The sequence below is a fragment of the Callithrix jacchus genome, chromosome 10, assembly GCF_049354715.1.
Source record: "Callithrix jacchus isolate 240 chromosome 10, calJac240_pri, whole genome shotgun sequence".
NCBI classification, from domain to species: Eukaryota; Metazoa; Chordata; class Mammalia; order Primates; family Cebidae; genus Callithrix; species Callithrix jacchus.
In genome coordinates, this window is record NC_133511.1 from 116,905,624 (window position 1) to 116,917,898 (window position 12,275).

Below are 12,275 nucleotides of genomic sequence, written 5' to 3' on the forward strand. Positions count from 1 at the left end.
GGATATGGAGTAACTGGAACCTTTGTGTACTGCTGGTGGGAATGTACAGCCACTGTCGAAGGCAGTATGGTAGTTTGCTCAAGAAAGTAAAAATATAATTGCCATGTGATCCAGCAATTCCATTTCTGGGTATATATTACAAAGAACTGAAAGCAGGGTCTTAAAGAGATATTTGTCTTTAAACATTTTTTTTCTTAAGGCTTTAGGCAAAAAGATGAAAGGATACTTGTATATCTATGTTCACAGCAGTATTACAATAGCTAAAACATGAAAGCAACCCAAGAGTCCATCAACAGATGAATCGATAAGCAAAATGTAGTACATACACTCAATGGGATAAATATTATTCAGCCTTAAAATGAAAGGAAATTCTGGCATTTGCTACAACATGGATCAACCTTGATGGCATTACATTAGGTGAAACAAGCTGGTAACAAAGAGACAAAAACTACTATGATTCCATTTATAGGAGGTACTTAAAGTAGTTAAAATAGAGATAGAAAGTAGAATGACGGGTGCTAGGGTTTGGGGAGGGAGAATAGAAATTTATATTTTGGCCAGGTGCGGTGACTCATGCCTGTAATCCCAGCACTTTGGGGGGCCAAGGTGGGCAGATCACTTGAGGTCAGGTGTTCGAGACCAGCCTGGCCAACATGGTGAAACCCCATTTCTACTAAAAAAACACAAAAATTAGTCAGGTGTGGTGGTGGGTGCCTGGGATCTCAGCAACTTGGGAGGCTGAGGTTTGAGAATCGCTAGAACCTGGGAAGTGGAGGTTGCAGAAAGCTGAGATCATACCACTGTACTCCAGCCTGGGTGAGACAGTGAGCAAGACTTGGTCTCAAATTAAAAAAAAAAAAAAATTAGACGGAGGGTGGTGATGGTTGCACAACATTATGTATTTAATACCACTGACCAGTACAATTAAGAATGGCTAAGGTGCTAAATTTTATGTTATGTGTGTTTTACAATTAAAAAACTGGAGGCCAGGCATGGTGGCTCACACCCGTAATCCTAGCACTTGGAAAGCCGGGGTGGGTGGATCACCTGAGGCCAGGAGATCAAGACCAGCCTGGCCAACATGGTGAAACCCCATTTCTACTAAAAATATAAAAATTATCCAGTGCATGCCTGTAGTCCCAGCTACTCAGGAGGCTGAGGCAGGAGAATCGGGTAAACCCAGGAGCAAGAGGCTGCAGTGAGACCAGATCATGCCACTGCACTCCAGCCTGGGTGACAGAGTGAGACTCCATCTCAAAAAAATAAAACAGGTCAGACACAGTGGTTCATGCCTGTAATCGCAGCATTTTGGGAGGCCAAGGAGGGTGGATCAAGAGGTCAGGAGTTTGAGACCAGCCTGGCCAACACAGTGAAACCCCATCTCTACTAAAAATACAACAACAACAATTAGCTGGGTGTGGTGGTGAGAATCCATAATCCCAGCTACTTGGGAGGCTAAAGCAGGAGAATCGCTTGAACCCAGGAGTCGTAAGTTGCAGTAAGCTGAGATCACGCCACTGCACTCCAGCCCAGGTGACAGTGTGAGACTCTGTCTCAAATAAATAAATAAAATAGAAGGGAAAAAAATTGGAAAAAGGACAAAAAGAAAAAGAAGTCATGGAGGCCAGAAGGCAGTGGGATGATACACAAAAAATGCTGAAAGGAAAAGAATCAACGCAGTAACTTTTTTTTTTTTTTTTTAAGAGATGGGGTCTCCCTATGTTGCCCAGGTTGGTATCAGACTCTTGGGCCCAAGTGATCCTCCTGCCTTGGCCTCCCAAAGTGTTGGGATTATAGGCATGATCTGCATCTGGGCCAACAGTCTTATTTAAATGTATCTTTTCGGCCAGGCGCAGTGGTGCCTCATGCCGGTAATATCAGCACTTTGGGAGGCCAAGGCAGGTAGATCACTTGAGATTAGGCGTTTGAGACCAGCCTGGCCAACATGGTGAAACCCCGTCTCTACTAAAAATACAAAAATTAGCCAGGTGTGTTGGGGGGGGGCACCTGTAATCCAAGCTACTTGGGAGGCTGAGGCAGGACAATCTCTTGAGCCTAGGAAGGCGGAGGTTGCAATGAGAAAAGATTGTGCCACTGAACTCCAGTCTGGGTGACAGAGAGAGAGTCTGTCTCAAAATAAAAAAATAATAAATAAATAAATGCATCTTTTTAAACTTCAAGCATACCAGCTAGTTTCCATATCCTAGAAGTCGATGAAGAAATTCATATTTGCCCCTTACCATAGTCTTCATTATTTTGTAAACTTGTTATATTTTCTAGAAGCATTCTTTTTTCTAAATAGCAAAGTTTCTAAACTTTTTAGCCTATTTTATAGGGAGACTCAAACTCATTGCCACTGCCTCCAAATATCTTTAGGTACTTTCATTGCTCTGTATTTGATTTTCTCCAGTCATGGCTATGACTTTTTCGAAGTAGAGTTAACAGAACCATAATTTTGTACAAAGTTGTCTTGCTACCAAATAACCTTAAAACTGCCTTGTCTTGTCAGACCTCAGTGAGAATACTGGGCTGATGTCTTCAGTGTCCTTTTGTGCTGTAACTATAACTGACGGCTTGTAGTCTCTCCTTTTCAGTACAGCCTAGTGGTAATGACAGTGCTCCCTGAAGCCAGATTGCCTCAACTCAGCTCACATACTAGCTGGTTAAGTTGACCCTGACAATCTAACCTATCTATGCCTAGTTTTCTTTGTTTAAAAAAATGGCAATAAAGGTGTCTATCTCATAGAATTATTGTTGGGCCTGAATGAGTTAATGCATGAAAAGCACTTATATCAATGCCTGACCCATAATGAACACTCAACAAATGCTACTTTAATTATCAACATAAAAGTTTGAACTACTTTTCCCTAGATGCATTACTTTATGCTGAATACACTGGGGTCATCTATCGGCTCGCTCACTCACAACCCTGTCCATATATTTTTCTTCAGTTATATCTACTGGCTTAACAATAATTTTCTCTCTGAGAACTGAGTGCCATTGCAAATGTAAAAATTTTACTGCATCATTCGCCTTCCAAGTCACTGACCCAAAAAATGTTAAATACAGCCATCCCCAGGGCAAATGTCTAGAAATTCCATTCTTTAGATTTCTATATTCAGCTTCCTATCACTAAGTCAATTCTTTCCAATCTCCCCATGAAGAACAGGATTTTTGTTTTGTTCACTTACATTTCCCAAACTCTGAGAACCACACCTACCATATGGCAGGTACTCAGTTAAGTAGCTAATATATGGAGGAACTTAACATATCCTGGTGATCCAAATTCTTAAATAACCATAGGAATGTAAATGCTACCAATTTTTTTCTTTTTAATTAATTTTGTTTTTCTCTTATTTTTAAAATGAATTTTCCCTAAGAGCAATGTTTTAAGTTTAAAAGATTAGATCTTTAATAAATTACTAAAAATTAGAAAAAAAATTAGATCCATCATCTGTACTTTGTTCATATAGTTATTAATTCCTCAAAGAAATTTAGTCAAATTATAAAGAAAATGTACATTATTTCATTAGTTAAGTTTATTGTTATCTTTTAAATGAATAGTCTTCCCTTGGTATTTGTGAGGGTTTGGTTCCAGAACACCCTGCAGATACCACAATCTGGTCAAGTCACTTATATAAAATGGCACAGAGTATCTGCATATAACCTACACACATCCTCTCCCTTGTATACTTTAAATCATCTCCAGATTAATTACAATACAATATAAATTACTATATAAATAGGTATTATACTATTTTTTCTGGTCTTTTTTTATATCATTGTTTATTATTCCCCTCCCCCCCCCGGAGTATTTTCTTTTCTTTTTTTGATCTGGAGTTCTGCTCTTGTTGCCCAGGCTGAAGTGAAATGGCGTGATCTCAGCTAGCAACCTCCATTTCCCGGCTTCAAGCAGTTCTCCTGCCTCGGTCTCCAGAGTAGCTGGGATTACAGGTGCCCACCACTGAGCCTGGCTAATTTTTAGTAGAGACAGGCACCATGTTAGCCAGTCTGGTCTCGAACTCCTGACCTCACCTCAGGTGATCTGCCTGCCTTGGCCTCCCAAAGTGCTGGGATTACAGGCGTGAGCCACTATGCCCATCCTCCAGTATTTTCAATCCAAGGTTGGCTGAATCCATGAATGGAGAATACCCAGGTATGGAGGGCTGACTATACATAACCATACATGGAATGAAATATAATTCATCCCTTTAGAAATCCTCAAAGGGGCTCTGAAACTCTTCCCCATGGTGAAATGCTGCATTGCAATATGGCCACTGACACCCAAATTCTGCAAATCAAAGGTGAACATCCCAGGCATTTACTACTCTTAATCTAATACTTCTGAATTTGTTAGCTGCAAAGACAAGCATGTAGAAGCTTTTTAAAGGTCCTTGGTAAAGATCAATACTGATGTATCACTTGGTATTCTTTTCATTTAAGGACCTTCTGCATATTAATCATGAAATTAGAGGTAACACTGCAGTTTCTTTTCTCCCTTTACATATGTTACAAAACTTTCTGCATTTTTTTTCTGGCTAATTTCTAGTTTGCACTATGTTTGCTGCATTTTATGTTTCTGGGTGAGGGTGAATTCATTAAAGAAGCAGCCTATATTGCAATATTTAAGAATTGTAGCTATGGCTTGTGAAAGACTAGAACCTGGAAATGGAAGGCCACCGGGAGCTCAGGGAATTACTGTCAGCTCTGTCTTTCGGGAGCTACTTGGTTTCTCTAACTGCTTTGTGCTTTGATCTCTTTCTCTACAGCAGCTTTTACTCTTCAGTACACAAGCCAAACATGGTTGGCTCTAGTTCAAGAAACCAGTGAGAAACTCTATTACACTTTTTGAATAATCAGATTTCTTCTAAGGTATAGGATCCCTAACAATGTACATTAGGATTCCATTTCCAGGACTGATCCTGAAACAAAATTAACTTGCAATACAATAACAGTCTTTGTTTTTTTTTTTGGAGACAGACTTTCACCCTATAGCCAAGGCTGCAGTACCATGGCACGATCTGGGCTCACTGCAACCTCCGCCTCCCAGGTTTAAGCAATTCCTGTGCCTCAGCCTCTCGAGTAGCTGAGACTACAGATGCACGCCACTACGCCCAGCTAACTTTTTGTATTCTTAGAAGAGATGGGGTTTCACCATATTGCCCAGGCTGGTTTTGAACTCTTGAGCTCAGGCAATCTGCCTGCCTTGACCTCCCAAAGTGCTAGGATTATAGGTGTGAGCCATCGTGCCTGGCCCCAGATAAGATCTTTTAAAAATAAAGTTTCACTTACCTAGAATTCAGCCATTACATAAATGATACCTAACCCATCAGGTAGAGGAAGAGAGAAGGGAGGAAGGAGAGAAGAAAGGGGAGGGATTAGCTGAGAAACCTAACCTTGCAATCATAAGTTCTGATTTACACAGAGAACCTGCTTGCTACAGTAAGGAGGAAAACACCAGCAGTTAAAAGACAATCTTTTTCAAATGCATGCTGGAATCTGTGTTCTCAATAGTACTTAAAGATGCATTAAACATAGCTAAGAGGATAAAGAATCTATGACTAGATGGCTCCTTAAAGAGGTTCTAGCCTCCATGCTCATTTGATAGCTGAAGAGTTAAATACGTGCCCCAAGTCAGTTAGTGAGGGTCAATGCCCAAATCAGACCTCCTGTCTCCTGACTTGAGAGCCAGTGACCTCCTCCATCATGCCAGAAAACCTTTCATTCCAGGAGCATTAATTTTGACAAAGATGGTAACCTTACCGAGGGGCATAATGGAGAGGTATTTGCCTCGAAACTTGCTGGTGATTTTGATTTCCTGACGCAATGTCCAGCCATTTTTGGACTCAGCATGGTGTGCAGCAGCAGGGGGATGATGACTCACCTTGAAGAAATCAGGTTCAAATTAAGACGGCAGAAAGGAGAAGGAAAAGATACTGCCTATAAATTGGTGAGAAACACCCAAAATTCACACTTGACATTTTTACACCCACAACAGAAGGCGAATCCCAGAACCTCAGGGTCTCCAATGCTGAAATTCTGAAGAAAAAGAATGAAACCTGAGATGACAGGGACTAGAATTTCCAAAAACGTTAAGACCCAGGACATTAGACAAAAATCATCTCTTTCTTCAGAAAGGAAATTTGTTATGGTCCTGAGGTTCCTTTACCTGCTCACAGAGAGATCGGTACCCATTCTCTTCTAATCGGTCCAGCTCAAAGGTCTCTCCAAGCAGTGGGTTGAACGGCTTACTGGTGCGGAAGACAGTAGTGGAGTAGGAGGACACGGTGAAAGCTGCAACATAACAAAGCTGTTCTAGAGAATTCTCACATTTTGCAGCTCGGTCTAACAGCTCATGGTATTCCAGATCTTCAGTAAGGCGCTGAAGCATGGACAAGGGCTCATTAAAGTTCACCTGTAAGAAAAAGAACAGACATAAAAAATCTGCCCACACATCTATAAGAGACAGTTTAATTTTTTTGCAGTTGAGGAAATAAATCACTTGGAAAAGAGGACTTTCCTCAGTTGAGCAGCTCTAATATTTAACCCACAAGCAACCCATTCTCCTTATCAACTGGTCATGTCTGCTGAGTGGCGGAAATCTCTGTTTTCATTTCACTAACTGTAAGCTCTTTGAGATGGAAACCATGTCTCTTCTGTTGAGTGCTACGTACCCAAGATCAATCAGTGCCTGGCCCATAGAAGACCATCATCAAATAGGTGTTGGATGAATAAGTTAAAAAAAAAAAGAAATGTGGACCGGGCGTGGTGGCTCAAGCCTGTAATCCCAGCATTTTGGGAGGCCAAGGAGGGTAGATCACGAGGTCAAGAGATCAAGACCATCCTGGTCAACATGGTGAAACCCCGTCTCTACTCAAAATACAAAAAATTAGCTGGTCATGGTGGCCCATGCCTGTAATCCCAGCTACTCAGGAGGCTGAGGCAGGAGAATTGCCTGAACACAGGAGGTGGAGGTTGCAGTGAGCTGAGATCGTGCCATTGCACTCCAGCCTGGGTAACAAGAGCGAAACTCTGTCTCGAAAAAAAAAAAAAAATGTAGCCGTCGTGGTGGCTCATGCCTATCATCCCAGCACTTTGGGAGGCCGAGGCCAGTGGATTACGAGGTCAAGAGATTGAGACCATCCTGGTCAACATGGTGAAACCCTGTCTGTACTAAAAACACAAAAATCAGCTGGGCGTGGTGGTGCATGCCTGTAGTCCCAGCTACTCGGGAGGCTGAGGCAGAATTGCCTGAACCCAGGAGGTGGAGGTTGCGGTGAGCCGAGATCGTGCCATTGCACTCCAGCCTGGGTAACAAGAGCAAAACTCTATCCCAAATTAAATTAAATTAAAAAAAAGAAATGTAATATATTTTAACGTAAGTATACCTAGAGAGGAAGTCAGGTATTTAAAATTCTTGAAGAATGAAAGAAACAGTAGTAAATTATAAGTACAGCTATATCCTGACTAGTTATAAAAGTTAGCTTCCTCCCTGAAAAAAACAACTGTCAAATCTCAGTTCAGTTCTCCATCAGGCCAGGATTCTGATTTCTTCTCCGAGGGTGGTAATTGTGTTTCTGGGAGTGAAGTGCTTATGATGGGGGTTGGGAGGGGTTGTGCATGCTCTTACCTTTCCAATTTTGAAGCCAGCTTCGGGCAAACAAGTACTGGATGAAGCAAGCCTATGTGTGCATGTGTGTGTATAGGAAGGGGAGGGTTGGGGTCTGCTGTTGGGGGAGATGTTCATTCATTCATTTATTCAATTACTCATTCCACAAATATTTATGGAGTACCCATGTGTAGCAGACCCTTTGCTACCCACTGGGCACAGAGAAGTGAACAAGAGAAGCTATTCTGGGGAGTGGAGGGGTAGAGAGCGAGAAATACAAAGTCTCACTCTGTCACTCAAGCTGGAGTGAACTGGCGCAATCTCGGCTCACCACAACCTTCGCCTCTCAGATTCAAGCGATTCTCCTGCCTCAGCCTCCAGAGTAGCTGGGACTACAGGCGGGTGCCACCACGTCTGACTAATTTTTGGGGTATTTTTTAGTAGAGACGGGGTTTCACCATGTTAGCCAGGATGGTCTCGATCTCCTAACCTCATGATCTGCCCACCTCAGCCTCCTAAAGTGCTGGGATTACAGGCATGAGCCACCATGCCTGGCCAACTATTTGACATTTTGATTGACTTTTCTATGTAAAAATTTGCTATGCGACAAGTCAGCTTCCATCAAGCTTTAGTCCATGAAGCTTATTTAATCAATATAGATGAACAAGTCTAACTATTATTAGCCTGAGTTCTAAGTCTAGATAACAAGAGAAGAAAGAAAAAAAATTCCTTTCTAGTGAATACTCTGGTCTTAAGCAACACTTTAGTTAAAGAAACAAACAAAAACAACATTTTTCTTTCTGATATCCCACTTCTTCTGACATTTTTGTTCACCCTCCTACCCACCAATCTCTGAGCTACATATTACCCTAATACTTGCTATTCTCCCTCAGTTGTGAAATTAACATCATATAATTTTTATCTGTAAAAACCTCTGAAAACAAAGTATCAAGGAAAAAATTTTCTTGAAATGAGATCACCACTATTAACAGTTTTTGTTTGTTTCCATGCATTCATACATTTTTTAAAGTAATAAACTTTTCCAAGAGTGGTGGTTCATGCTTATAATCCCAGCACTTTGGGAGGCTGAGGCAAGTGGATTGCTTGAGCTCAGGAGTTTAGAGACTAGCCTTGGCAACACGGCAAAACCCCATATCTCCAAAATATACAAAAATTAGCAGGGTGTGGTGGCATGCACCTGTAGTCCCAGCTACTTGGAAGGCTGAGGTGTGATGATGGCTTGAGCCCAGGAGGCAGAGGTTGCAGTGAGCCAAGATCATGCCACTGTACTCCAGCCTGGGCAACAGAGCGAAACCCTACCTCAAGATGATACTAATAAACTAGAGCCTGCTTTTTCTCTGAGAAATACCCCAAATGTTTCTCTGTGAACATTTTCCAGTGAACACGGAGCCACAGGACTAACATTAAAACACTCATCCTTTGAGGAACAGGACCTACCAAAACAGTGTGCCACACTCCAGAGTCCTCTTGTCTACACTGAGACAAGGAGTATGATAACATGAATGCACACAGAGGGGTGGCGGGCTGATAAAGCCCTAATTCTCGAGTCTTTTTAAAGACGGAACTTAGGAACTACACCCAACAAAATCTCTCAATGGCAGAATTTCAGGCAACACGAAGTAACCATTTCCATACATTTTGCAGAAAACTGGGGACAGACAGTGTACTCCACTGGTGGCTACTAGACATACCAGCAGTGTGTGGGACTAGAATCAGCACATCGCTAAACTGTCACTGCTTTTCACGCACACACAGCCTTGCCCACCAACAACCTGTTTCTCCAAAATGACAAACTTTTTAAAATGATGATTTTATTACTCAAAAGCCAAGCAGGAAAACAAATAAATCTGAATAAAGTGGAAGAAAGCAGGGAGTTCTACAGCTGATGAAGAATTGGGCAGCCAAAAAAAAAAAGACAACCCAGATTAGCAGCAGCAGGAAGCCATAACCACTGGTAGCGTGAAGAGATGGGGAGAAGCAGAGGTATTACTACAGCCCAGAGGTGGAGGTCCGAGAGAGGAGGATCGGGAGAATGTAAAACATCAAGGTTGGGGAGGCCTGTCCAGTGAAAACTAGAGCCACATAAATGCTGCCAGAGCACCACTCAGGAGGGCACAGGAGACTTCCCATGGCTACAACCTTCTGCTGGTGTCTTGCATTAGTGAAGCCCAGCCAGACTCCAGCAGCCATGAAAGCCTGAAAAAACACTGCCTAGAAAGATTAGTTTTCCTGTGTCCTAGCCCAGAGTAGGGGAAGGGTGAGGACTTGATCTGCGGTCAAACAGGTACAGGACTGTACATTCCTAAAGGCAGTATCAACAAGGAACTTGGGTAAAGGAGGACAGAGAAGTCACCTAGACCCAGAAACTCTTTCTTTTTTTTTTTCTTGAGATGAAGTCTGACTCTGTTGTCCAAGCTGGAGGGCAGTGGTATGATCTCAGCTCACTGCAACCTCCACCTCCTGGTTCAAACAATTCTCCTGCCTCAGCCTCCTGAGTAGCTAGGATTATAGGTGCGCACCACCACATCCGGCTAATTTTTGTATTTTTAGTGGAGACGGGGTTTCACCATGTTGGCCAGGCTGGTCTTGAACTCCTGACCTCAAGTGATCTGCCTGCCCTGGCCTCCCAAAGTGCTGGGATTATAGGCGTGAGCCACCACGCCCGGCACCAGAAGCTATTTCTAAGCAGAAACTAAATTTCTGAGACTGGTGACATGCCTTTCCAGTCTGCTTTCCTACTATTCCCTTCAAGGCACCTAATACTCTAGGCAAGAAGGGTTTCTTTTCAAGCCCCCACTAATTTTTAATATTTTAGATTTATCCTAAGGCTTACTCAGGGCCTTTTGTTATCTGAAGATTAATTTTTTTTTTGAGACAGGGTCTCACTCTGTCACCCAAGCAGGGGTGCAGTGGTGCGATCATGGCTCACTGTAGCCTCAACCTCCTGGGCTCAAGAGATCCTCTTACCTCAGCCTCCCAAACAGTTGGGATTACAGGCATGTACCACCATGCCTGGCTAACTTATTATTATTACTATTATTATTTTTATTATTTTTGAGACAGAGTCTCACTTTGTTGTCAAGGCTGGAACGTAGTGGCACCATTTCTGACTACTGCAACCTCTGCCTCCAGGGTTCAAGCCGTTCTCATGCCACAGCATCCTGAGTAGCTGGGACTACAGGCACACACCATCATGCCCCACTAGTTTTTTGCATTTTAGTAGAGACAGGGTTTCATCATGTTGCCCAGGCTGGTCTTGAACTCCTGAGCTCAGGTAATTCACCCACTTTGGCCTCCCAAAGGGCTAGGATTACAGGAATGAGCCACTGTGCCCAGCCGAATTTTTTATTATTTGTAGAGATAAGGTCCCCTCACGTTGCCCAGACTGGTCTTCAAGTCCTGGGCTCAAGCAATCCTCCTGCCTCAGCCTCCCAAGTATTGGGCTATATGCAGCCCAACACTTTTCTAACAAAAAATCTACATACTTATATATAAATCTATTTGTTTTCTGAGACCCACTTAATTAATTACTTCAACATTTGCTGAATGATTTATACATGCCAGGCACAGGGCTAAGCATCAAGAATATAAAGACCATCAAGACGTAGTCCCTGAACACAAGAACAGTCTATGAAGAAACCACACACTGGATCATAGCTTCACGAGGGTAGGGAGAATGCTTTCTGTATTTCTGTATGCTAAGTAGCTGGCTGTGGAGAAACCTGTAGCCACTTGCCCATCCCTGCTATCCACTCACTCTTCCCTTCTTCTACAGCTGGTAGAACCTGCAATTTTTCACAAGGTCATGCCATCCAGAACAGAAGTCTTCATTTCTAGCCTTTTCTCCAGCTAGCTGTGGCCATATAGCTAAGTTTTAGCCACAGAGATTTAAGGGATAGTGATCTATACCACTTCCAGGAAGCATCTTTTTGTTTTTTTTTTTGAGACAGAGTGTAGCACTGTCACCCAGGCTGGAGTGCAGTGGTACAACCTCTGCCTCCTTGGTTGAAGCGATTCTCCTGTGTCACCCTCCCAAGCACCTGGAACTACAGGTGTACAAAACACCATGCCCGGTTAATTTTTGTATTTTTAGCAGAGACAGGGTTTTACCATTTTTCCCAGGCTCATCTTGATCTCCTGACCTCAAGTGATCCACCTGCCCCAGCCTCCTGAAGTGCTAGGATTGCAAGCACAATCCACTGCACCGAGCCAGGAAGCACCCTTAAAGGTAGAGCCCTTCCTCTTTTTCCATTTTCCAACCGGCTAGAATGAGGCTCTGATGACTCAAGCTGGAGCAACCACTTTGGACTGGCAGACTGAGGCCACAGGCAGCAGAGCACCAGGATAGAAAGCCTGGTCCTGACACCAAAGACTATGGTACTAGCCCTGGACCACCTACTTCTGGGCTTCAACATAATAATGAATTAAACCAACATTTGTTTAAGGCAGAGGTTGACAGCTTTTTCTGCAAAGGGTTGGATAGTAAATACTTAGGCTTTGAGGGCCATATGGTCTCTGTCACAACCACTCAACACTGCTGCTGTAGGATGAAAGCAGCTGCAGATGATCTGTAAGTGAAAGAATATCACCATGTTTCTATAAAACTTCATGGATGTTAGTTAACCTTTGAATTTCATCGAATTTT

At 42.8% G+C, this 12,275-nt stretch overlaps 1 protein-coding gene across 1 annotated transcript in view; it reads right to left on the bottom strand.

Moving 5' to 3' along the window:
- OSBP (oxysterol binding protein) overlaps positions 1-12,275 on the bottom strand; it is a 41,705-nt gene that overhangs the window by 12,225 nt on the left and 17,205 nt on the right. Inside the window, exons 8-9 of the mRNA XM_035262789.3 lie at positions 6,170-6,415; positions 5,764-5,884 (exon numbers count right to left, since the gene is read on the bottom strand). Of these exons, the coding sequence (XP_035118680.1) occupies positions 5,764-5,884; positions 6,170-6,415 (367 nt within the window). The remainder of the gene's footprint in view (positions 1-5,763; positions 5,885-6,169; positions 6,416-12,275) is intronic.